This window comes from Salmo trutta, chromosome 33 (assembly GCF_901001165.1).
Source record: "Salmo trutta chromosome 33, fSalTru1.1, whole genome shotgun sequence".
NCBI classification, from domain to species: Eukaryota; Metazoa; Chordata; class Actinopteri; order Salmoniformes; family Salmonidae; genus Salmo; species Salmo trutta.
Genome location: NC_042989.1, coordinates 5,624,290 through 5,651,585, shown reverse-complemented (window position 1 = coordinate 5,651,585; position 27,296 = coordinate 5,624,290). Strand labels below are relative to the sequence as shown.

The 27,296-nt window shown below is 41.3% G+C and overlaps 2 protein-coding genes across 4 annotated transcripts in view; one reads left to right on the top strand and one right to left on the bottom strand.

Moving 5' to 3' along the window:
• Positions 1-338: 338 nt before the first annotated feature.
• LOC115172292 (synaptosomal-associated protein 23) lies at positions 339-19,932 on the top strand. 2 transcript variants are annotated; one of them, XM_029729599.1, is made up of 8 exons: positions 339-466; positions 8,333-8,447; positions 14,087-14,128; positions 14,223-14,271; positions 16,528-16,645; positions 16,838-17,020; positions 17,299-17,443; positions 17,977-19,932. In XM_029729599.1, exons 2-8 carry the CDS (start codon positions 8,391-8,393, stop codon positions 18,037-18,039), a joined length of 657 nt encoding a protein of 218 aa, XP_029585459.1. In that variant the 5' UTR covers positions 339-466; positions 8,333-8,390; the 3' UTR covers positions 18,040-19,932. The 2 variants fall into 2 exon arrangements, with proteins under 2 accessions (XP_029585459.1, XP_029585458.1); XM_029729598.1 differs by lacking the exon at positions 339-466 and adding an exon at positions 3,976-4,117.
• A 1,999-nt stretch (positions 19,933-21,931) lies between these two features.
• Positions 21,932-27,296, bottom strand: part of sptb (spectrin, beta, erythrocytic) — a 50,383-nt gene continuing 45,018 nt past the window's right edge. Inside the window, exons 37-41 of one of the 2 annotated variants that reach the window (XM_029729597.1) lie at positions 27,065-27,214; positions 26,581-26,861; positions 24,298-24,471; positions 23,964-24,006; positions 21,932-23,717 (exon numbers count right to left, since the gene is read on the bottom strand). In XM_029729597.1, the coding sequence (XP_029585457.1) occupies positions 23,523-23,717; positions 23,964-24,006; positions 24,298-24,471; positions 26,581-26,861; positions 27,065-27,214 (843 nt within the window). In that variant the 3' untranslated portion in view covers positions 21,932-23,522. Of the gene's footprint in view, positions 23,721-23,963; positions 24,007-24,297; positions 24,472-26,580; positions 26,862-27,064; positions 27,215-27,296 lie in introns of both variants that reach the window. The other variant, XM_029729595.1, reaches the window with a different exon arrangement.

The window sequence follows — 27,296 nt, the reverse complement described above, 5'->3', positions numbered from 1 at the left end:
AGAGGCAATCAAGATGGCGTGTCCTCGACAAGGGAGGGGGGGACGTTACTGCAGCAACCAAGGGGGGGAGTCACACTAGGCAATCACACTATTATTGGAGACAAAAACCAACCCCTCCCTGCTTGGTAGGCCTTCATCAACCAAAAATGATACTGTTTTTAGCCGGGGGGGAGACTGAAATATAAAAATACTAAATATAAAATATGTTTGGTATATAATCCACTTGTCATTGTAATCAAATATCAGAATAATAGCTACAGATACCACCGTAAACCGTAGGCTACTGAAATGTTGCTGGTAAGGTGTGATCCAACGCATGCGCAAATCGCCTTCCTCCACTTGTGAAATCATATGACAGGACATGCGCACCACCGACACTCAGTCCATATCAATGAATTTCAGAAAATTGCAAAGATCACATACGGAAAACCTGAAGGAGTTTTTTTTCTACTTGGGAAGCTTAGCAGTAAGTATCTGTCATTCAGAAGACAACCCTTTCTCATTATGTGTTCATCCATCAAATGATCCTCAGTCGGGGAGTTTTATGCGACTTGTCTGTGAGGAACTAGCAAGCCTAGCTGGCTTCCACTGCTAGCGGATCTAACATTACTAGTAGTATGCTGTGTTGGGCTAGCACAAAATACTTCATTACAGGAAGACGTTAACTATTTAGGTTAGACAGAAACTAGTAAAGTTAATTAGTAATGATTTTAGTGTGTCGGGACGAAGTTTAGAGCATTAAAAGTTACTTGAAAAACTGTCACCAACTTTATTTTGGTATCTTCGCTGGGTGGGTATGATTTGTGGAACGTTCAACAGGAATCTGTTCCAAAAAACGTAAAGTAAAAGGTTGCCAACCAACAACGCACACAAACCTAGCTAACTAGCTGCCGAAAAGGCATCAACTCACCACGTAACTTATTCTTAATGTTTGTCCATAGGCAAACAGAGTGAGGACAGACATTTTTCGGAATAAACGTGATGAGTGAAAAACGCAATGACATAGACCACTCCCTACCCGGTATCTTATTCTGCCGCTGTACAACTTTGTATGCGTTGTTTTTGGCAACCTTGTTATTTACGAAGTTTTTGAAACAGATTCCTGTTGGAACGTTGCACAAATTATACCCATCCAACTTCGCTAGCTAGCTCACTTTTGCTAGACTACCTAACAACTCCTTTGGTGGTTGGGTGTCTGTTTGCGATCACCCTGTTACAGTATAGCTGGCCTCACTGTACTTGTAAACCTTGTCAGCTGATGACCAAGCATGTCCAGCTAGTTACACTGTAACTGTAGCTAACCCCAATGAACCGATACATGAATATCAGCACAGACACGGCAGTGGAATCACCCACATTGCTCCAAGTTTGCAGATAAATGATTAACAGGTGTCATGATCATGAGGTTATGTGTTTTGAAATAGAGGTCGACTGATTATGGTTTTTCAACGCCAATACTGATTATTGGAGGACCAAAAAAAGCCGATACCGATTAATTTGGCCGATTTTTAAAAAAATATATATTTGTAATGACAATTACAACAATACTGAACACTTATTTTAACTTAATATAATAAATGAAATCAATTTAGTCTCAAATAAATAAACGTGTTTAAATAATGAAACAACACAGTGTTGGAGAAGAAAGTAAAAGTGCAACATGTGCCATGTAAAAAAAAAATAAAAAAAAGCTAAAGTTTAAGTTCCTTGCTCAGAACATGAGAACATATGAAAGCTGGTGGTTCCTTTTAAAATGAGTCTTCAATATTCCCAGGTAAGACGTTTTAGGTTGTAGTTATTATAAGACTATTTCTCTCTCTACCATTGGTATTTCATATACCTTTGACTATTGGATGTTCTTATAGGCACTTTAGTATTGCCAGCCTAATCTCGGGAGTTGATAGGCTTGAAGTCATAAACAGCACTGTGCTTCAAGCATTAAGAAGAGCTGCTGGCAAACCCAGGAAAGTGCTGTTTGAATGAATGCTTACGAGCCTGCTGGTGTCTACCACCGCTCAATCAGACTGCTCTATCAAATCATAGACTTAATTATAATAAACACACAAATACGAGCCTTTGGTCATTAATATGGTCAAATCCGGAAACTATAATTTCGAAAACAAAACGGTTTATTCTTTCAGTGAAAATATGGAACCGTTCCGTATTTTATCGAGCGGGTGGCAACCCTAAGTCTAAATATTGCTGTTACATTGCACAACCTTCAATGTTACGTCATAATTATGTAACATTCTGGCAAATGAATTACTCTGTTAGGAAGAAATGGTCTTCACACAGCTTGCAACGAGCCAGGCGGCCCAAACTGCTGCATTTACCCTGCGCAACTGCGCTTTTGTTTAATCATCACCCGTTTGGCGAAGTAGGCTGTGATTCGATGATAAATTAACAGGCACCGCATTGATTATATGCAACACAGGACAAGCTAGTTAAACTAGTAATAGCGTCAACCATGTGTAGTTATTTTTTTTTTTTTAAATAAGTTTAATGCTAGCTAGCAACTTACCTTAGCTCCTTGCTGCACTCGCGTAACAGGTGGTCAGCCTGCCACGCAGTCTCCTCATGGATTGCAATGTAATCGACCATAATCGGTCAATTTAAATAAATAAATAAATTAGGCCCTAATCTATGGATTTCACATGACTGGGCAGGGGTGCAGCCGTGGGTGGGCCTTGGAGGGCATAGGTCCACCCACTGGGGAGCCAGGCCCAGCCAATCAGAATTTGTTTTTCCCCACAAAATGGCTTTATTACAGTGGTGGAAAAAGTACCCAATTATCATACTTGAGTAAAAGTAAAGATTCCTTAAAACAAATTGAAAGTCACCCAGTAAAATACTACTAGAGTAAAAGTCTCTAAAAGTATTTGTTTTTAAATATGCTTAAGTATGAAAAGTAAAAGTGTCAATAATTTTCAAATTCCTTATATTAAGCAACCCAGATGGCACGATTTTCTCTTTATTTTTTTATTTTTTTTCCGTTTACAGATTGCCCGGGGAACAATTCAACAGTCAGACATCATTTACAAACAGAGCATTTTTGTTTAGTGAGTCTGCCAGATCAGAGGCAGTAAGGATGACCAGGGATGTTCTCTTTATAAGTGTGTGAATTTGACAATTTTCCTGTCCTGCTAAGCATTCAAAATGTAACAAGTACTTTTGGGTGTCAGGGAAAATGTAAGGAGTAAAAAGTACATTATATTCTTTAGGAATGTAGTGGTGTAAATGTTGTCAAAAATATAAATAGTAAAGTACAGATACCCCAAAAAACTACTTAAGTTTTACTTAAGTACTTTACACCACTGCTTTATTACAGACACAAGTACTCCTCAGCACCTCTAGATAATCTCACAGGTGACGAAGCTGGAGGTCCTGGGCTGGCGTGGTTACACGTGGTCTGCGGTTGTGAGGCTGGTTGGACGTACTGCCAAATTATCTAAATTGACGTTGGAGGCGGCTTATGGTAGAGTGGTCTTTTGTTGTCCCCAGCACAGTGCACCTGTTTAATGATCATGCTGTTTAATCAGCTTCTTGATATGCCACACCTGTCTGGTTAATGGATTATCTTGGCAAAGGGGAAATAATTACTAACAGATGTAAACAAATGTGTGCACAACATTTTAGAGAAATAAGCTTTTTGTGCATAAGGAACTTTTCTGGGATTTTTTTTTTATTTCAGCTCATGAAACATAGGACCAACACTTTACATGTTGCATTTTTATATTTTTGTTCAGTGTGTTAGGCGTTATAAGAAGGTGGTGAGAAATTGATCAACTTTTCTGTTCTGGTCATTTTTACCTATCTTGTACTAGACGTCTCAATTCACTTGGCAGACAAATACATGGACAGGTAGTGCCATAGGCTACCTCTGTGTGTAGCCATTGTCATACTGTCTATTGTCACAAGACATTGTCAGTATGAAAGAATGGAACGGAGGGAGGAGGGATGTCATGTTGTTGGAACCTAACCTGGAGGAACTGGTTTGAGTAGAAGAGCAGGAAATGTGTGTCCCTGTTATGTTGTGGAGGCATGTATGGATCAGTAGGCTAGGTAAAACACTACAGTAGTTGGGCTGTATGGAGTGGAACGGTGGAAAGATGAATAGGTATGTACAGTAGGTTATTTAATTGCTGTTAATCCTCATTGTTGTCATAATCATAAGTGTGTGTGTATTGCTGCTGGGTGTAGTGTGACAAAGTATTTTTATGGTGTGAGATTGAGGGCCATTGGTGGATCATAGGGTGATGTAGCAATAGCCTATGTGTTAGGCTTACCATAAAAATCAGCAGCAGGGTCGTTCCATGTCATTTCAGCAAGCCTTGACACCCACCATCCCGAAGCATTATTTTGTTGGAAAATAATTTGATCTCTGAGAAATTAAGCGAATTGATTGCACCCAAATTGGCAATTTTTTTTATTTATAGGATTCATATAAGATTAAACAATTTTAGTGTCTAACATCCTATTTGGACCAAACTTTTTTTCTAACAATGGGTAAGACATGAGGAATCAAAAGGGGTCAAAGGTCATTCCACACTTCATATCCAAATAATCTAGAAGTAACATTGTTGAGTTACACAATACATTTTTAGATCCTTTAGGATGATTTGGACATGAATCGTGATGATGCTAATATAGGTACCATTGACACAAATGCTGAAAAGTTACCATTTGAAACAGTGGCCAGGTATACAACCAACGCATGGGTTGCTGTCATACCAGAAGGTTATCCTACGGGTATCCTACTCAGGGTTTTCTAAAGCTAACCAGCTTCAGTTAGCTTTACATTCCAGCTCACGTTTCATCCGCACTACGACAGTGGATATTGTTCGTCCGCCTGCCTCTAAATCTAGCAGGCTAGAGAGGGGGAAATACGATAGGATTGACCTAAACATACAGTGGGGTCTGAAATTGACACCCTTGATAACGATCAAAAAGTGACTAAAATACCTTTGATATATTGTTTGCTCAGACAAATGGGGAGATTATATTAATGTGTGCTAATGGAATTGCTCAAAGAAAGATTTTGTTTCAGAAGAAAAGTGTATTTACTATGCCTGTGATATGTGGTTGTCCCACCTAGCTATCTTTAGATGAATGCACTAAGTAACTAAGTCGATCTGGATAAGAGTGTCTGCTAAATGGCTAAGATGTAACTGCGCGTGCATGTTGCACATGGCTAAGATGTAACTGCACGTGCATGTTGCACATGGCTAAGATGTAACTGCGCGTGCATGTCGCACATGGCTAAGATGTAACTGCGCGTGCATGTTGCACATGGCTAAGATGTAACTGCGCGTGCATGTCGCACATGGCTAAGATGTAACTGCGCGTGCATGTCGCACATGGCTAAGATGTAACTGCGCGTGCATGTCGCACATGGCTAAGATGTAACTGCGCGTGCATGTCGCACATGGCTAAGATGTAACTGCGCGTGCATGTCGCACATCGAATGGCACTCTTCATTGATACAACGCTGAAACATCAATGCATGGGCGAGTCAGTGCCACATTTTAATTTGTGCCGAAATCAAAATGAAAAAAGTTACCCTGCAAATTCAGCAGGCTACAGTGTGAAATAGGCTTTTAGAAGTGCTGTCTTTTAATTTATTACTAATCGTTGAAGGGATACTTCAGTATTTTACCAATGAGGCCCTTAATGAATTCGTGGATACCATGTTTATGTCTCTGTGTCCAGTATGAAGTAAGTTAGAGGTAGTTTCACAAGCCAATGCTAACTAGCATCTTAAGAATAATCACCTAATAACATGAACACCACCATCTAGTGGTCAGAACCTGGTAGTATTAGGATGTAGAATGGAACATAAACCCAACAATTGAAATTACTAATTTCTCAGAACGGGGGGAGACATCACCAAATTCACAGAGAACACGTTACATAGGATGAAGAAACAATACTTCAAGACGCAGCTACACACTACTTGTCAAACAGAACACTGATACTATATACTCATTGTCAATTTGGGTGCAATTAATTAGATTTATTTCACAGATATTATATTTCAACAAAATAGTGTTGCAGGAATGGTAATCTTATCTGTTTCTAACAACAGAAATGGTTTCAGAAAAATCTAAGATGGTGGGTGTCAATCCTTTCTTGTGCTTTTTGAAGTGGAACAACCCAGCACTCTGAAGAGTGAGACATTTCCTGTTGGTCTGAAATGTGCTGATGTGTTCTTAAGTTTGAGATGGTACGTATTCTTAAATTTGAGAGAGGCTATATTCCTGTAAAGATACCATCTCATTTTTTGAATCCAACTTGAAGTTTAGAAGTTCAGCGTTTAGGCCAACAATATTTAGGGAAAGGCTATAGTGTGAAATAGGCTTTAAAAGTGCTGTCTTTTATTTTATTACTAATCATTAAAGTAATACTTCGGTTTGTTCTGAAATCATTTCTGTTAGAAACTGGACAGTTTTCTCAATCTCTTAATTCAAAGACTCAATAATGGACACTCTTACTGACAGTTGTGGCTGCTTTGTGTGATGTGCTGTTGTCTGTGCCCAATGTTTGTACCATGTTTTGTGCTGCTACCATGTTGTGTTGCTACCATGCTGTGTTGTCTTAGGTCTCTCTTTATGTAGTGTTGTCTCTCTTGTTGTGATGTGTGTATTGTCCTATATTTATATTGTATTTATTTTTTATTTGTTCTTAACTGACTTGCCTAGTTAAATAAAAGTACGCAGTTAGGCATGTGAAAACTCAACATCACTAACAGCCATCCACTTTCCCTGTTTTTGTAGTTCTGTGTGTGTGTGTTGGGAAGAGAAGGGAAGTTATAGTTCAGGGGTTATTGCAAAAACAGGAAATAGTTCCAAAGGGGGGGGGCAGGAGAGGTAGAGCGAGCATGGGGGGAGTGTGTCCTGAGAAATAAATTTTCAGGTAGTGTAGCTGAACCCTAGATCCTGAACTTGAACTAGATCCTTGCTAGGCCTACATCTAAGGCTAGGCTATGCATGCTGGTACAAACTGTCAGTCCCCCTCTGGTACCAAAACATCTTAATTGCAGCGGTCTTCCATCAAAGAGCTGGTCAGCATTTCACACATTAACCTTGAACAGCACGTACTTTTGGTCATGTAGTGTATGTGGAGACCTGCTCATCGAACATCTCATTCCATATTCAGGTGTCCGATGGAGTTGAGATTAGGGCTGTGTGCAGGCCAGTCAAGTTCTTCCCCACCGATTTTGACAAATCGTTTCTGTATGGACCATGCTTTGTGCACGGGGGCATTGTCATGCTGAAACAGGAAGGGGCCTTTCTCTAACTGTTGCCTCAAAGTTGGATGCACAGAATTGACAGATGATTTTTACGCGCTTCTGCACTTGCCGGTCCCGTTCTGTGAGCTTGTGTGGCCTACCACTTTCCGGCTGAGCCGTTGTTATGCCTAGAAGTTTACACTTCACAATAACAGCACTTACAGTTGACAGGGGCAGCTCAGGCAGGGCAGAAATTTGACGAACTGACTTGTTGGAAAGGCGGCATCCTATGACAGTGTCAAGTCACTGAGCTCTTCGGTAAGACCATTCTACTGCCAATGTTTGTCTATGGAGATTGCACAGCTGTGTGCTCAATTTTATATACCTGTCAGCAACGGGTGTGGCTGAAATGGCCAAATCCACTCATTTGAAGGTGTATACACACACACACACACACACACACACGTATATCTTCTGCTGCTTTTCTCAAATGCAGTCCACAGGAGTAGTGTTGTGCTGTCATGTGAGCCATTAAACTCTCTGGCTCAGTTCCAATATCTATGCTAGTAAGCCGTATGCTAGTTTAGATATTGGAACACACTGGCACTAAAACGTGACTAAAACCCTCTGTCTGTCATAAACCAGTGGAGAATCCAGGGCAGCTTGTCAACACCGTGTCATCCAGTGCTAATGTGTTCCTGACTGTGTAACATGGCAGCCAACGGTGCCAAATGCATGATCCTCATTTCCCTATCAAGCTCTCCTTATCACCAGCCTCCTCATTGTCAGCATGCTTTCTGCTTAACAATACCAGACCATAATGTCACTGACAAGGAACTCGCCTACTGCTGTTTCCTTTTCCATTTTCCACATTCCAACATTGGGCTGGCAGAAAAATAATCAAATTTGTTTAATGTTTTGCATAATTTCCCTTTATGTAGGCCTAAGCCAAACAACGTTGTTTATGAAGTTCCATAGTATGCCTTTTCTGTCCGCAAACTTAAATGGTACCTTTTCAGACAACTTTAAAATGTATATCTGTGAACCTGATACATGACTTATGACCCCCCCCCCCCCCCCCCCCCCCATCCCTCTCTCTCCCAGGCCTCAGAGTGTAGAGCTTGGTGTGACAGGAGGAACCTCCAACTTTGACAGCAGCAAAATGGCAGACATGTCAGTGGAAGATATCACCATGAGGGCCAACCAAGTGACTGATGAGGTACAGCTGCCACCCGTATCCATGGGGACACCATAGGAATGCTGGGAATGGGGGTAGTCAGTGTTTACCATTAGCGTACATTTTCCCACTTCAATTTAACTAGGCTACTTAAAAAAAAAAAATGATTGACCTTATTGGGGAATCAACTAAATGTTTTGAAAATGTAATTAATTTGCCCAAGTTTATCATAAGACATGAAAAGAAGGCGTCCATGATTCATATTTCCTGCAACCTTCTGAAGAGAAAACGAGAATGTTCTTGTCTGTGTGTGTGGTGTGCGTGGCTACCACTTTGTGTATCTGTTAGCAATGATGCTAATGAAAATGGTAGTGCGATTTAGTGCTTTTTGAGGTAAGTTCTATTATAAAAAAATAATCACGGTTTTCAATTTCGGTTTCTATTATTTTGACATGAAATGTATTATGTGGGTTGAAACACAGAATAAAATAAATAAATGAAAGTCCCATCATGGTAGTGACCCCCCCATTACTGCTCATCACTTATTAACCCTCATTTATTCACATTACTGTAATAGAATATTTGTCTAAATGATTTTAATTTGACATTTATTTTATTCCAAGTCATCTCATCTCTATAGAGCTGCTGCCTGACAAAATCACAATATCAGTAGTTCTTCAAAGTAAATAAGGCATACTTTTATTACTGCTAAATACCAACTATTAATCACTTCTATCATTTATTTTCGGCTGGAGATGCCTCCCAAAGCAACTGCTTTCTATCCCTCTTGCGCGTCCTCTTCTCTCAGGCCGTGTCATGACTTGACAGTCCATGTAGCTACAAAGTAGTCTGTTTACCTGGCAGAATGATATCAGGATTATTTTTATTAATCCAGTGGGTATTTGTTTCGCAAACTCAACCATCACATGTACCTTTAACTCGGCTTAACAGCAGCCTTTTGCTTGGCCATGCACACTTGAATTAAAGGGTAACCACACCCCAAAATAAAAAATGTATCAAAAAGGTGCATGCTGAAGACATTGGAAGAACTGTCCACATTTAACTTTTCGGCAGCCAACAAGATGTAGGCCTAATGAACAGCAAAAGCACTAGCCTACGTCAATCTACTATCCCCCATAGTACAAAAGCTAACCTACTGTATTCTGTGTGAGAAATAAATATTCCAAACATGGTCTGGGACATTTGTGGGATGCGATAGACCCAAATAGATCAGAACATTTAGCTTAAAATGTTGATAAACTATTAGGCTATTTCTTCACATTATGAGTTCACCAATACGCACACGGCAGTAGGCTATAAGTGTGAATGTTCCAAAATGCAATCAATTAGCTGAAAAACACCATCCTCAAAAGTGACCGCAAATGAGATTATACATGTCATTATTTTATTAGAAAGCTTCATTTTTATGGTGACAGTGATCTTCCCCAAACTTGAAACTCATGTGCTGTGTATTTATGCCAGTTAGGCTCTACACCCCTTGGAAAGTGGATTAATGTGTTTTAAATGTATGTTATTTGGCCAGTTTAGTTGTGATGCAAACCTTATCAAAACATATAGGCCTATGGCCTAGGCTACATGAGGTGAGTGACTATGATTTGGAAAAAGTTGCAAAAAAAGGAATGCGTAGTTTCTTGTATTACTACACAGAATCTGGGCATCGTTCACAAGTGATAGGCTAATATTGTCACCCGTCGGACTATTCTTGATTTAATCTTGTCTTTACACATACTAAATAATATAGGTGGGCAGTGGGAAAAAAATACATGTCATCTATGCACTTAAATAGCGAATGGAGGAAGCTTTTCCCCGTGGTTTATTTTCATGCCAGCCAGGTAGGCTATACTCCTGTTGTAAATATAAGTAATGTGCTTAATATTAGGAAAGTTGAGAAATAAATATAGTAGGCCTAACCTATAGAAAGCTGATGGGATCCTCCTCTTTCTATTAGCGGCCATCACTCTGTTTTCTCACGCAATTGTATAGCCTATAGAAATGTTGCGCAACATGAGCTCATGAAATGTTTGATTAGATTTTCTAATACATTTGCATGATGTCAGAGTGATTAGAGGGACAATAAAGTGCTGAGTACCAGGCACTTAGCAGGTTTGGTAGGCTACTAATGACCATCCGCAGCATCAGAGCTTGGAGAAGCCAAATTACCATGACTAAACGGTCACATGGAATTTGACCGCCGTCAACAAGTGTTTGCAACTCTTTGTGAATTGCAGTAAGTCATTCATTAAAAATAAAATGATTTTTTTTAACTGACCCACAGATTATTCTTAAAGAATCCTGTAAGGGTCTGCTGACTTCCACAGGCTTCAAGCTTCCTTTTTAAGGGGTATTTTCTTAGCTATCTGTAATACAGGTATGATTGAAGAATGAAGCAGGTGCTAATCAATGGCTTTGCTACACAGAAAGCCGCATTTGACTACTCCATTGTCAGTCAGTAGACCTATATAATATCTTTGAAAATACCATAGAAGTATCATTAGCTTTTAAAACAATTCAATCGGTTTTCTTTGATCATATTTTGGATCATATTTTCTCTCCATTAGCCTAGTTACTCCTGCAGTGAGGAGGATTCACCATCTATCAAAATGTTTTCATAATTTATCTGCAGATAATCACCAAAAAGCCTACCAGTGCAAATTATGGCGCCAAATGAACGGCTCTCTTACCGATGCGATTCTGTAGGCTACTGACGAGGAACTCACTTTAACGTCACTGTCTGACAAGTCCTGATGGACTTCATATTGAAAATACAAACAGAATCTTTAGTTTACTTGTCCCGGTGCATTACAACAGTTTTGTCCATTTTATGAATGGCAAGGATTTGAGATCGACTTTATTCAGTCAGTTCGACACCATTTATAAACTAGTCAAGTTTGCTGTTCGTCAATCAAAGCTCAGTAAGCCTATGCGCCAGCACTTTGTGGCTGCATATGAAACACTCTCACTTAGATTCTAGATTGAACGATGCGCATCGTCTAGCATTCTAGTGGGAGAGGGCTCGGCAGACCTTTTTTCTGACTTGCAAAATGTAAACAAAAAGTAGCCTAGTTCATTTGTGGGAAAAGTACCCGGCTGAAAATGATTGTGTAGCCGACAGCCGGCGCTAGTAAAAAACACTGATCTAAGCAAAGAAGTTATTCAGGTCTAGAAAACCGTTCTATTAACACTTTCTGTGATTTCAGCCTATACTAAATAGAGTGGTCCTCTGACATTTTGATTCTAATCTTTATCTCTTGTCTTACCAACCTGAATTTCTCCCTCCGTCTTTCTCTCTCTCCTTGCTGCCTGACTGACAGACTGATACCTATGTGCTGGGTTTAGGACAACATGGCTTAGGGTAAACTGTCACAGTAACCTGCTTACTGTAACACACACACACACACACAGTTTTGAGTAGTTCGGACACAAGGTAAGCTTAAATGTGTCAGAGATTAATCATTTTCAACTCTGTTAGCTTAAGCCATTTTAGTGAGGTGGCATGGTGTAACCGCTCATACTGATGAAGTCGTCATACCCTGAGTCATCCTTTCTCCTAACTCTACCTCCAAGTGCTCCTCTGCGGTTGGCTACACCTTTCAGAGTCTTTCACACTCAGTCCCGTCCTGCCTCCCTTGTTATTATTAAGTCCTCTGTCTCACCTGACTGCATTCCATCATTACGCCATGTCACCTGCTGCTGCTGTTATTTTGTGTATTGATGTGCTGCTGGGAGGGAGATGGTTCCTGCCTGACTTTATTTATTCTACCTCACCTGACCAGGCACAGTTCAGCCAGATGTACAGTAAACTGGGCTAGTCATGGAGAATACCTTCTCTGCCTCGCCTACCTGATTTTAAAATGAGGACATTGTTGTATTTTAGTCCAATAGAACCTAGGGTCTTTATGTTTCTAGAGCATCCTCTCATGATTCCCTGTAACCCTAAAAGACACTGACATCTGGGTCTCTGTTCATGCATTCGGAAAGAATTCAGACCCCTTGACTTTTTCCACATTTTGTCACATTACAGCTTTTTACTAAAATGGATTAAGGGGTTTTTTCCCTTATCAATGTACACACAATACCCCAAAATGACAAAGCAAAAACAGGTTTTTAGAGATGTTTGCAAATTTATAGAAAAATAATGAAATATCACATTTACATAAGTATTCAGACCCTTTACTCAGTACTTTGTTGAAGCACCTTTGGCAGTGATGACAGCCTCGAGTCTTCTTGGGTATGACGCTACATTCTTGGAACACCTGTATGTAGGGGGTTTCTCCCATTCTTACATTTACATTTTAGTCATTTAGCAGACGCTCTTATCCAGAGCGACTTACAGTAGTGAATGCATACATTTCATACATGGCCCCCCGTGGGAATCGAACCCACAACCCTGGCGTTGCAAACACCATGCGTTGCAAACACCATGCTCTACCAACTGAGCTACAGGGAAGGCTCTGTGCAGATCCTCTCAAGCTCTGTCAGGTTGGATGGGGAGCGTCGCTGCACAGTTATTTTCAGGTCTTTCCAGAGATCAGGTTCAAGTCCGGGCTCTGGCTGGGCCACTCATGGACATTCAGAGACTTGTCCCAAAGCCGCTCCGGCATTGTCTTAGCTGTGTGCTTAGGTTCGTTCTCCTGTTGGAAGGTGACCCTTTGCCCCCAGTCTGAGGTCCTGGGCTCTCTGGAGCAGGTTTTCATCAAGAATCTCTCTACTTTGCTCTGTTCATCTTTCCCTCAATCCTGAATGGTCTCCCGGTCCCTGCCACTGAAAAACATCCCCACAGCATTATGCAGCCGCCACCATGCTTCACCGTAGGGATGGTGTCAGATTTCCTCCAGATGTGACGCTTGGCATTCAGTCCAAGAGTTCAATCTTGTTTCTCATGGTTTGCCTTTTGGCAAACTCCAAGAGGGCTGTCACTCTTTTTACTGAGAAGTGGCTTCCGTCTGGCCGCTCTACCATAAAGGCCTGATTTGGTGGAGTGGTGCAAAGATGGTTGTTCTCCTGGAAGGTTCTCCCATCTTGGTTACCTCCCTGACCAAGGCTCTTCTCCCCTGATTGTTCAGTTTGGCTGAGCAGCCAGCTCTAGGAAGAGTTTTGGTGGTTCCAAACTAATTCCATTTTAAGAATAATGGAGGCCACTGTGTTTTTGGGGACCTTCAATGCTGCAGACATTTGTTGGTACCCTTCCCCAGGTCTGTGCCTCAACACTCCTGTCTCGGAGCTCTACGGACAATTCCTTTGACCTTTTGGCTTGGTTTTTGCTGTCAACTGTGGGACATATAGACAAGTGTGTGCCTTTCCAAATCATGTCCAATCAATTTAATTTACCATGTGTGGACTCCAATCAAGTTGTAGAAACGTCTCAAGGATGATCAGTGGAAACAGGATGCACCTGAGCTCAATTTCGAGTCTCATAGCAAAGGGTCTGAATACTTATGTAAATAAGGTATTTCTGTTTATTTGTAATACATTTGCAAAAAAAACATTACCTGTTTTCGCTTTGTCATTATGGACTATTGAATGTAGATTAAATAAAAATCTATCAATTTTAGAATAAGGCTGAAACATGGAAAAAGGGAAGCGGTCTGAATACTTTCGGAATATTGTATGTACTACTTGTAACATTACTGCTTTATTGCTTCTCTATTGTCCTCCCCCAGTCCTTGGAGAGCACTAGGCGGATGCTACAGATGGCTGAGGAGGTGAGAAAGATTGTTATTGCTCGTATAAGTTATCTGAACTGTGGTCTTTGAGTTCCTAATGTGGTGCTGAACTGTGGTCTTTTCTTGTCCACAGAGCAGGCAGACTGGTGTCAAGACCATTGACATGCTGGACCAACAGGGGGGTGAGTCAGAGATGCATAGTTCACTACCAAGTACCAGCTCTGGAACACCATCTTTTGTTAGAGGGTGATTCCATGCCAGGAAGGCCCGAAAATATTTTTGGTACAGTGGTTGCCCAACTAAAAGTTGAGATTATGCTGTGGGATTTAGAGGTAATGTATGGTACCCTGTGCCGCTCTTTCAACCCCCTGAGGGTTTCGTGTTTTTGTAGAAACACTAGAATATTAATATAATTAAGATACACTTCCTAAAATCAATCCCATATACTAAGGTTTCTCTAGTACAGACTGTTTACTAAAGGTTTCTCTCGTAGGTTTCTCTAGTACAGACTATTGAAGGCTATCAAATGCTTCTCAAAGATGCCCTCTGGTGGTCAAACTAGCACTAACTAGCATTAATGGCAACAATGGCTGACAATTAAATATCGTGCCATAGTATTAGACTGACTTTTTTAATTGGAATTGTAAAACATTTTATTTAATTTGAATTCAGTATTTTTACATTTCCCAGTAAATGGAATTGATGCACATAGTATCAAACATTGGCTACAGGATTTGTTATAAATCATTTCAACTTGTATTTCTATATTTCCACTATACAGTGGGTATCATAAGTATTCACCGCACTTTGATAAAAACAATTCTAATAAATGCATGCCAGTGGAATTGAAACGGATTTAGTTGTGATTTCTTGTCATTGATCTATACAAAATACCCCACAATGTCAACACATTTTATAAAAATAACATATAGTTGTTGTGAAAGTGTTCACCCCTTTTTGTTAAGGCAAGGGTAAAATAGTTCAGGAGTCAAATTTGGCTTTACATATTACATTAACTCTTCCTCCGTACCCCATACATGTGTAAGGGCCCTCAGTCAAGTATTGCATTTTAAGCACAGATTCAACTACATAGATCGGGGAGTGATTGGTAGAAGGGTAACAATAAAAAAAAAATCTGATATTGAATATCTCTTTAAGCCTGGTCAAGTTAATAATTATGCTGTGGATGATGTATTAAACCACCCACACACATCAAAGAGAGTCTTTCTGAACAGAGCTGCAGAACAGGAAGGAAACTGCTCAGGGGTGTCACCATGAGGCCATTGGCCATTTTTAAAGCAGCTACGGGCTTCAATGGCTATGAAGGGAGAAAACAACAGAATGGAGCAACAGAATTGTACTTACTCCAGAATAATGACCTAAATGTGAAAAGAAGAATTAAAGTATACAGAAGATATTCCAAAACATGGATCCTGTATCCAACAAAGGCACTACAGTAATACTGCATAAAAACACCACAAAGGAGTAAAATGTTTAGCCTAAATGCAAAGCCTTGTGTTTGGTGCAAACCCCCCCCCCCTGATACATGTTTCAATATTGTTCCTTTTTCTATTATACTTATGCTAAAATGTTTATTCAATTCTACTGAGCCATTTACTTCGCTCGTCTTTTATTATTTCTTATTGTTGTGTTGTCAAGAAGGCACCTGCAAGTTAGCATTTTGTTGGACGGTGAATACCATGTGTATGCTGTACAAACGACTAATAATAAAACTTTAAACTTCAAATCCAACGCAACACATCACTTAAATGCTTGAAAATCTATGGCAAGACTTAAATTGCTGTCTAGGCATGATCCCCCAACACCTTGTATGTTTTCATGCACACTAATAATTCGATATTAAACTGATTATGGCAGTAGGCAGATTATGCAATAGTCATGTAAACACCCTACTCTGCTTACCTTAATTGGCGTAAGGTCAAAATCGAAGTAAGCATACGTCGGTTAAAACACCTGGTTTTCTGCGCAATCTTTCACATTATTATGACATGTAAACACCTTAATCGGCCTTCCAGCGGTGTATTTGATCTGCACGTGTTCTAGGACCAGCCAAGTGAAGCCTCCCTTATTTAAAAGAATAATGGGTAAATATTACACAATCCAGGTGTGCAAAGCTCTTAGTTACCTAAGAAGACTCACAGCTGTAATCACTTTTTTTTTTTTTTTCCGTTTTGGTTTTGTTTCGATCAATGACAAAAAAAATCACAATGAAATGAATTTTAATCCCACTTTGTAATGCAACAGAATGGGTGGGGGAATACTTCTGATACCCACTGTAGCTATGCTGTCTGAATAGTGACATGATAAGCCTGAGGGAATTGAATTCTAATTTGTGGAATTGTTGGGGATAATATTGAATTACTGTAATGTACCTACAATTGGAATTGGATCTTTTTGATGTTCTGTTTGTGTAACAGAGCAACTGAAGCGCACGGAGGAGGGTATGGACCAAATCAACCAGGATATGAGACAGGCTGAGAAGAACCTGACTGACCTGTCCAAGTGCTGTGGCCTCTGTGTCTGCCCCTGTGACAGGTAACAAACTGTAACCTAACCTTTCAGCTACCTGGTCTCACTCAAACTCACGTCTGTCTGCTACGCTGGAAATTAGTCGTCGTAACTTTCTGTAATGATGGCTCTCAAAGTTTCCTAGCATGTTTTAATCTATCTTCCCCTGATTGATTGGCGGACTGAATGACTTTTATTGATTGATCTATTGTCCATCAGGGTGACGTCCATAGAGCATGACTCTAAGTACAAGCGTACCTGGGGAATGGGTGATGGTAGCAGTGGAGGAGGAGGAGGAGGAGGAGAGGGAGTGGACAGCTCGGTGGTGTCCACTCAACCATCAGGTGTCCGTAATGGACAGGCCAACCAGCAGCAGTCCATGGGGGGACCTTACATCAAGAGGTGAGTGAAGCCAGTCAACCGTATAATACACACCTAGTTAGAATTTATCAGCCGGTCCCAAGTCACTCTTGTTCCCTTTGCCCTTTCAATGTTTGCAGATCTGTAAGGTGGCCGGCAATATGGTGGAAGGTCCATCGCTACATTGATTATACTTATCTAGACCCTTCAGATCTGGTAACACCGAAGGGTTAAGGCTATCAAGCAAGTGCAAAAAGTCTCATGAAAATGCCTATGAGATTAGTAGATATTTATGTGACGTGTCCCTTTCTCTCCCCAAGGATAACCAACGATGCTCGGGAGGATGAGATGGAGGAGAATCTGGACCAGGTGGGCAGCATCATAGGTAACCTGAAGAACATGGCCATGGACATGGGCTCTGAGATAGACAAGCAGAACAAACATATCGACCGCATCACAGATAAGGTGAGTTGTCGTCATAGCTGGGCTGTGTTATCCATCCATACGCTGCCTCACTCCTTACGGATTTATTATACCGTGAGGCTCTCTTCTTTTTTTTTCTTCACTAATTGGTCTTTTGACAAATCAGATCAGCTCTGAAAAAGAGCTGCTGTGAAATAAATCTAATGTGATTTGTCAAAACACCAATTAGTGGAAAAAAGATCAGAACTGGGCTGCCTGTGTAAACGCAGCCATGGATGCCACTAGTATGCTCCGAAGGTCTTTGAGCACAAGTTTGCCATATTAAATGACTGAAGTTTGCATTGATCTAAGTGTGAAGAGACTATTTTATACAGATTAGTCTTTCACCTTCCTACACCTCGATACCTTAGTCAAGTCTGTGGTATATTTCTCTAGTGCACCCTGAGGCTGCCTAACATTGGCCTCCACTGTCAAGGAAGTGCTACGGTCGCACTAAGTGATGGAAATGTAAATGTGTTCATCCACCTCTCACCTGGTGCCTGTACTGTGTCTCTATCTCTCTCTCTCTCTCTCAGGCGGACATGAACAAAGCACGTATCGACGAGGCCAACCAGCGAGCTAACAAGCTCATCAAGTAGAACGACCTGCTCTTGCTTCCACATCATCCACTTTGACTCTCTGCCTCAGCTTGCATGTGCACACATGTACATACTAGTGTTTAAATATACAATACATACACACACTCACACCTTGAACAAAGATAATCAACCAGGACAAAAAAAAAACATTGAACAACACTTGCCTTCTCTGTAATGATATGTAAATATGCACACACACACACACACACTCTTATTGTGCCTTTTATGACTAGTTAAAAGTCCTCACCCGGGTCCCCATCCCTAGTATGTGACCCGATGAATCACTTCTCCAGGCGTTGTGAGATCTGGGCCCATATTCATAAAGCGTCAGTGTAGGAGTGCTAATGTGAGAGAAGTTGCGCGAGACGGGGGACCTGCTCCTAGATCAGCACTCCTACCCTGAAATGCTTTATTTATAAGAGCCCTGACAATCTGCTGTGCGTTCTAGGAGTATAACGTGGAACTCCACCAGATTCACAGCCGTATGTGTCTGTCGCCCCCCGGAGGTCTAAAGGTGTCACAGCAGCTGTATCCTCTTTGGGGTATGCAGGGAGAACGTTATGAGAGACGACGCTTTAGGTCATGGGTGTCAAACAATTTTTTTCCCGGGGGCCGCATTTGATCTTCAATGAGGTCCGGAGGGCCGCACTGAAAATCGGTTATATTTCCTCGCCGTCAAAATTAGCTTGTGGCATTTTCGATGCTCCCTGACTGTCTAGCTTTCATTTCGGTGATTTATTGGCGAGCTGGACACAGCCAAGAAACTGTATAAATGTAGGTCCATTTTGAATTTTTGCAGTTTCGATTTGGTTTTTGTCATTTTAAAGTATATTGAGTTTGTTGGACTCCCCCCCCCCCTCATGCAGCCGTATGTTTAACACCCCTGCTTTAAATCGTATAATTTGGTTCCTGGCTCTTGTAATTATTGTTATTGTATCCAATTGTTATTGTTTGAAATTATGTGCCTATTTAATTATTCGTATAAAGCAGAAATGACTTGTGAATAACATTCGCTTTTTTTAACCCCCCCCCCCCCCATTTATCCCTGTTTAATGCAATGGTTGATCTATTAAGTTCTATGCTGGAAGTCCCCTAGAATTGTATCAATATCTCTTTGATCAAGAGTAACAACTAATATTAATGAAGGATCTTAGCATGGTTAGACTCCCCTCGGCTAGCCTGAGTGCCAGTCTGTTTGCGCAAAACTCCTTGTCCCTCATTACAATGAGCGATGGAGTTGGTAACAGTACAAACAGATCTGGGACCAGGCTACACCTCTGTCACCAATGGATCAAGTGCTGTACTTCACCTCAATGTTATTTCACTGATTTGTATTTGAACTGTCTCATTGTCACCTGAGAGAGGCCTTACTGCCTGTTTCTTGGAAAGGGCAAAGTGGCTGCGTTGTAACAGCCTTGTCCTCAAAGCGGCTCTTCTATCTGTCGGTAACCTACTCATCCAGAAACTTCCCATCAGTTTCTTTCCTTTCATTATAAATATTTGTAAGAAAATGTCAAACAAAATGTTATGTTCTTCTGCATTCAGGTATACTTTTGGTCAGTTATTGATTTCCTACAGAGTGAACTAAACTGTTATCCAAGGCTGTATTTAAACCAAAGTGACACTTAGACTTCAGAGTGTCTTAATATTAGTCGTTAATGCTAGAGCTACTGCTACGTTATACTTCTGTCTTGATGCAGTGGGGTTACCGACTGTAATGTAAACTCAGCGACTGCCTCTTTTAAATTTGAATATGTCGAGGAACACAGCTTGTTCTGTCTGGAGGATTGTTTAACATAGTAAAAGTGCCTTTCTATTTCAGCAACAGATTTCTTTCTGTTTAAAAGTAAATTGTTATATTTGTATAATTCATTAAACTCTTCAGTAAAACCTTTGTTGAGCTTTGAATTTTACCGTTGTGCCCTCAAGCAAGGCACCCTTACGGCGGCTGACCCTGCTCTCTACCCAGTGTGTGTGTGTGTTGCCTGGGGGGAACATGCAGTAACTCCAAACTGTCGCTTTATGAGTTTATTTTCAAGTTCACCTCTCAATGTAATAGACATTTTCTGTCCACATTTTGGGAATTTTTACATAGCTTGTAGAGAGTAGAAAATGCTGATTTAAAAACCACTACACAAAGGACTGGAAGATCAAGATGTTGACTTTAGTATGTGGCGAGTAGATGTGAGGGTGGGAAAGTGTAATGGATGAAGGATCTAGAGGGACAGTACAGCCTGTACATTAAAAGGCAATGTTTAGCAGGTTTGGGGTCAATTCCATTTAAAGAGTGATTGCCCCTAAAAAGCAACTTCTCGTTTTGGAAACAACCTATGTAGCTTCAGTTTCAGTCAAACATTTATTCTAGTGTCAAAATTGATTACAATGTGACATGTACAGGGCATTCCGAAAGTATTCAGACCCCTTGACTTTTTCCACATTGTTTTACGTTACAGCCTTATTATTTTTTTCCCCTCAATCTACACACTATACCCTGTAATGACAAAGCAAAATGGGGACAATTCTTTGACCTCATGTTTTGGTTTTTGCTCTGACATGCACTGTCAACTGTGATACCTTTTCATATAGACAGTTTTATTAGACACTTTTGCAAATGTATTAAAAAAAAAAAAACATTTACATAAGTATTCAGACTCTTTACTCAGTACTTTGTTGAAGGACCTTTGGCAGGGATTACAGCATCGAGTCTTCTTGGGTATGACGCTACAAGCTTGGCACACCTGTATTAGTGGAATTTCTCTCATTCTTCTCTGCAGATCCTCTCAAGCTCTGTCAGGTTGGATTGGGGAGGTGTTCTCCAGAGGTGTTCCATCGAGTTCAAGTCTGGGCTCTGGCAAGGACATTCAGACTTGTCCCGAAGCCACTCCTGCATCCGATTGGCAGTGTGCTTAGGGTCGTTCTCCTGATGGAAGTTGAACCTTTGCCTCGGTCCTGAGCACTCTGGAGCAGGTTTTCATCAAGAATCTCGCTGTACTTAGCTCTGTTCATCTTTCCCTTGATCCTGACTAGTCTCCCAGTCCCTGCTGCTGAAAAACATCCCCACAGCATGATGCTGCCACCACCATGCTTCACCATAGGGATGGTGTGAGGTTTCCTCCAGACTTGACGCTTGGCATTCTGTCCAGAGTTCAATCTTGGTTTCATCAGGCCAGAGAATCTTGTTTGTCATGGTCAGAGTCCCTCCAAGCGGGCTGTCATTTGCCTTTTACTGAGGAGTGGCTTCTGTCTGGCCACTGTACCAGAAAGGACTGGTGGAGTGGTGCAGAGATGGTTGTCGTTCTGGAAGGTTCTCCCATCTCCACAGAGGAACTCTAGCGCTCTGCGTCCCCAGATCTGTGCCTCAACACAATCCTGTCTCTGAGCTTTATGAACAATTCCTTCGACCTCATGGCTTGATTTTTGTTCTGACAACTGTGGGACCTTATGTAGACAGGTGTGTGTGTGCCTTTTCTAAATCATGTCCAATCAATTGAATTTACCACAGGTGGACTCCAATCATGTTGTAGAAACATCTCAAGGATGACCAATGGAAACAGGATGCACCTGAGCTCAAGTTCGAGTCTCATAGCAAAGGGTCTGAATACTTATGTAAATAAGGGGTCTGTTTTGCAAATGTAATTAAATAGAACGTTCTAAAAACCTGTTTTCACTTTGTCATTATAGGGTAGTGTGTGTGTGTGTGTGTGTGTGTGTGTGTGTGTGTGTAATATATATATATATATATATATATATATATATATTTAATCCATTTTAGAATAAGGGTGTAACTTAACAATGTTGAGCAAAGTCAAGGGGTCTGAATACTCTATCGTACACCAGCAACCTAGCACAAAGGAAGAAGGTATACCTGATACAAAGTACACAAACAATGTTGGACTGTCAGTAGTCAAATGTATTAGTATATTTTCCTAGCAATGCGGTTCCATTATATACTGTACATGTATAGATTTAGGTGATTTAAAATAAATTATTTGAGAATGGATTCCTTTTTAAAATACGTTTCATTAACTTTACCAATGTCATTGAGGGGAAAAAAAATGAAATTCAAATATTCTGACAGTCGATGTCAAATTAAATCAATTTTTTCTGGTTTTCCACATTGCACATCGTTGTCTTTACCCGTCTTCAACGCTTTCTGTATTTCCATACGTATATACATACATACATACATACATACATACATACATTCATTCATTTTGACACATTCTTCCATTATGAATTTTCATACTGTGTGGGTTTTGGAAAAGCAATTTAGATTTGATTGACCCACAATTTTTATCCTCGATTTTTGACAGATTAAAAAAGTATTTCTGTCTCCGATTAAGTAATTGAAGGTGTTTTGAGTGAAACCAAACAAAGTGTAATAGAATCAGTTGCATATGACTCTGCAGTCCAAAGTAAAGAACAAATAGGGCCGGCCAAGTTGGTCTAGTTTGAAAGTGTAAGTCCTAGATTCAATCAGATCAAGCGTTTACCGGCGATAGCAGACACTCGCATAAGAGGATGTGGATTTGACAAATCTGACACAGTTCCATCACCTACACTGTCAAAACAACCGCTATGCAGAGGTTGGCTAAAGCAGAGCTGGTTGAATATAGCCTTAGTAATATCACGACACTATAGCACCATATTAAAAAGAAAAAACATGCATCTTTAGATACAGTGCCAGTCAAAAGTTTGGACACACCTACTAATTCAAAGCTGGTTGAGAGAATGCCTTGAATGAGTAGGTGTGTCCAAACCTTTGGTACTGTATATAGATATGAGATTCGATACACAGGTGTTAGGCATAGGCTATTTCAAGTTCTCAGCAACAGAGATGGCCACAGTGCTATTCTGGTAAAAGTCATGTTTGAAAGTAATTTGAGTTGTTTTTTGTTTTAGGTAAAAGCATGACAATAACAAGGTAACATTATCGTCTTTCAATTGTGTTACTTTCATTATCTCAGCTAAAACAGTCTATAACATCCAATTTCTGTAATGTTATTTGGCTTTCACAGTGCATAGGACAATTAGTTTGCATACTTGCTGTTGTACTTGTCGTGCATGCAGGTATTGTACAATGTCTGACTCTCTTTCAGGCAACACTAGGCCTATCATTTAATGAGCTAAAATAGCATTTACAAAGCTCTTTAAAAGAAAACAGCTACCATACCCAATCCTGATGAATTTACAAACATTCTTTGGTTGAGAGTCAAAAGAACATTCCTGTGCTTTTAATTAACTATTTAAATGTAGCATATTTTGTCAAAGAGAAAACAAAAAGAGAAAGAAAAAGGTGGACATTTGCGTTCATACACTGGCTTAAATACACTCAGCAGCGTGAGCGTAGGTTTAAATCTTAACTACAATATCTCATCTATTTTAATGTAAAAAAATTCTATATTTTAAGGTGATAAAAATCTGTCTTACTGATTGTACACTACAACTTCTGCCCAAGTGACTGAAATATAGTCAGTCAGTCCTCACTTCTTCTTTGCGAACCGACTGAATCCCTTCCTCTCCTTGTCTTTCTTGTCTTTCGCCGGCTCTGGGGTGGCGGAGGAGGGAGGAGGGGGCAGGCTGTGGGCCCGGGCCCCTGCGGACCCTGAGGGTCCTACCTCTTCCTGCGCCAGGGGCTTCACTGCCTTCTCCATCGCCTGGGTCCAAAGATCCAGCTCCTTCTGAAATAACCATTTATGTTCAATATATTTAATTGAATTTGGGTGTTGGGTTTAAGATCACTACAAGATCAACGTTCATAATACATTGACAGATGTAATACATCTGCACAGATACTTATGATTTAATTCCAGAAAGAGCAGAACGTTTATCTTGTAGATGGTTCAACGGAGCTGTATTTTGATGACTCGTTGACTGACTGATATAGTATAACATGATTATTTAGTAGTGCATGAAGAACTCACCTTTTCTTTACACTGGAACAGGTACTCACTACCATCTCCAAGCCTGGAAGAGAGACAGCCAAATGAACAAAATTCAGTAAGGATTCAAACGAAAAGTGCAATAACGGAGAGTGTGAATCACAGGTGGTTGGCGGCAACTTAATTGGGGAGGACGGGCTCGTGGTAATGGCTGGAGCGGAATGGGCAGAATGCTAGCAAATACAGCAAACACATGGTTTCCATGCGCTTGATGCCATTCCATTCGCTCCGCCCCAGCCATTATTATGAGCCGTTCCTCCCGTCAGCAGCCTCAACTGGTGTGAACTATGTAAACTGAGAGACTCCGGATCCTCGCCTCAGTTTGAATACGTGCTTCTTCTTCTTGTAGTTGGTCAGGACTTCACAGTTGGCGTTGCAGAGCGACAGAGGGTCCTCTCCGTGGTAGGTGGAGCCATGGCTGATGCTCTTGGCGTCCTTATAGACAGACAGCTGACCAGGTTTCAGCACACAGTACAGGTTGTTCCAGGACCTGTGAGAGGACAGAAGCACAAACACATTTTGCTGGAGAAGACCTGACTATTTGAATTATCTTGCGCTAAAGCCATGAACTTGAATGATGCTAACTTGAACTATACTTTATATCCTATCCACTGTGAGGCCTCGATTCAATCCGATCGAGCGCTAACCTGTGTTGGCAGACATCCGCATAGCGGATGTTTTGGAGGTGTAACTGCGGTATGAGCTGACAAATACACTATTCATACAAAAGTATTTGGACACCCCTTCAAATTAGTGGATTTGGCTATTTCAGCCACACCCATTGCTGACAGGTGTTAAAATCGATCAAACAGACATGCAATCTCCATAGACAAACATTGGCAGTAGAATGGCCTTACTGAAGAGCTCAGTGACTTTCATCCTGGCACCGTCATAGGATGCCACCTTTCCAACAAGTTTGTTTGCCAAATTTCTGCCCTGCTAGAGCTGCCCCGGTCAACTGTAAGTGTTGTTATTGTGAAGTGGAAACATCTAGGATCAACAACGGCTCAGTCGGGAAGTGGTAGGCTACACAAGCTCACAGAACGGGATCGCCAAGTCCTGAAACGTGTAGCGTGTAAAAATTGTCTCACTACCGAACTGCACCTGGAACGTCAGCACAACAACTGTTTGTCGGGAGCTTCATGAAATGGGTTTCCATGGCCGAGCAGCTGCAAACAAACCTAAGATCACCATGCGCAATGCTAAGCGTCGCCTGGAGTGGTGTAAAGGTCGCCGACATTGGACTCTGGAGCAGCAAAAACACGTTCTCTGGAGTGATGAATCACACTTCACCATCTGGCAGTCCGACAGAGGAATCTGGGTTTGGCGGATGCAAGGACAATGCTACCTGCCCCAATGCATAAGGCCAACTGTAAAGTTTGGTAGAGGAGGAATAATGGTCTGGGGCTGTTTTTCATGTTTTGGGGAGGTCCCTTAGTTCCAGTGAAGGGAAATCTTAACGCTACGGCATACAATGACATTCTAGACAATTCTATGCTTCCAACTTCATGGCAACAGTTTGGGGAAGGCCCTTTCCTGTTTCATCATGACAATGCCCTGTGCAAGGTCCATACAGAGATTGCGAGGTCCATACAGGCCTGCACAGAGACCTGACCTCACTCCCATTGAACACATTTGGATGATTTGGAACGTCGACCGTGAGCCAGGCCTAATCGCCCAACATCAGTGTCCGACCTCACTAACGCTCTTGTGGCTGAATGGAAGCAAGTCCCCACAGCAATGTTCCAACATCTAGTGGAAAGCCTTCCCAGAAGAGTGGAGGCTGTTATAGCAGCAAAGGGGTGACCAACTCCATATTAATGGCCATGATTTTGGAATGAGATGTTCGACGAGCAGGTGTCCACATACTTTTGGTCATGTAATGTAGATGAGTGGCTGCTCTTGTATGTCACAAACCACTCCCTTCCTTATCATCACTACCAAGTTAGATGTCCAAAACGGCAATAGAAAGTTTACTCTAAGGCATGTTTTCATGTTCATTTGGATGGGGGATGTTTATCTGTCTAATTGAGGTGTAGACATTAGAATACTTGTAACGTGGCTGCGTAGGATTTGTCCGATTAGAAAGTTGGCTGGTTTCATTGCATCCAATGGCAGTGTCCGCGACAAGCTAAAGCAAGGAGCCACTTGTGGATTTGATTGTTCTAACACAGTTCTACCTCTTACACCGCCAAAACAACCCTTGTGCGGGTGTTGGCTAGCGCGGATCTGATCAAATGTAGCCCTCAGTCGAGTGAGTGCGATGGTACCTTCTTATATTACCCCAAATGATCAAAAGAATGTTACACGTTATGTGGATAGTCCATCTATAGATGCTCTACAGACTCAATAACCTTTCCACTATCTACTAACCCTAGCTCTAACCCTAACCTTAAATCTTATCCTAACCCAAAACTTAACCGTAACCCTAACCATAACCTTAGCAAGAAGTTGCTTATCAGCAGATAGTTTGTTGATTGTATGGCCTTCTGTAGAGCATCTACAGATAGAAAATCTGGTCTATCCAAATAAAGTGTGACCTAAAAAATAACTGGCAAAATGTGCTGCCTGAATTCTACGCAAATCATTGCGTATCTACCTGTTAGAAGTCTTCTTCCCAGCAGCCTCCAGGTCGTGTTTGCGTCCCAGCATGCCCTCTTGCAGCACAGCCTTAGCACTGAGGGGTTCAGCGGGCAGGGTAGTGGCCCTGATCTCCCCCTCTCTGGGGGTCTGTCCAGACACAGAAGCATCCAGCAGCTCCAGAGAGCTAGCCTCATGCAAGCCAGCACCCTGCATCTCAGAGAGCATGGGCATCGTGGAGTCACCTGCTGTCCTCTCCAACTGACCTGAACTTGGCTCCACCACTGCTCCAGATGCAGGCTGGGAAAGGAGTGAGGGAGGGAATATGATATTTTATGTATAATCAATGTTAATGTACACATACATAAGGATATAACATCCTTATATACCATCCATACACAGAGAGAAAGGACAGAATAACTAATGGACAGAAAACAGGACAGATTGGGAATAATATTGTCATAGATGGGCATTTTGTCAGCATACATTAGCTCAGTACTAACCAGTGTCTGCTCTTCAATGGTGTAGAGCTGAGAAGAGTCCTCGGCGAACCCTGTGTCTTCTCTCCTGCTCTCCATCTGTGAGCGCTGCTGCTCCTCTGTTACAATCTGCTGCATCTCCTGCTGCTGCTTCCTCAACTCCAACAGCTCCAACTGAGAGAGAGACACAGACATAGAATGTAGTAATTTTCACCCACAAATAGAGGTAATGGGTAGATACACACACACTGCACTT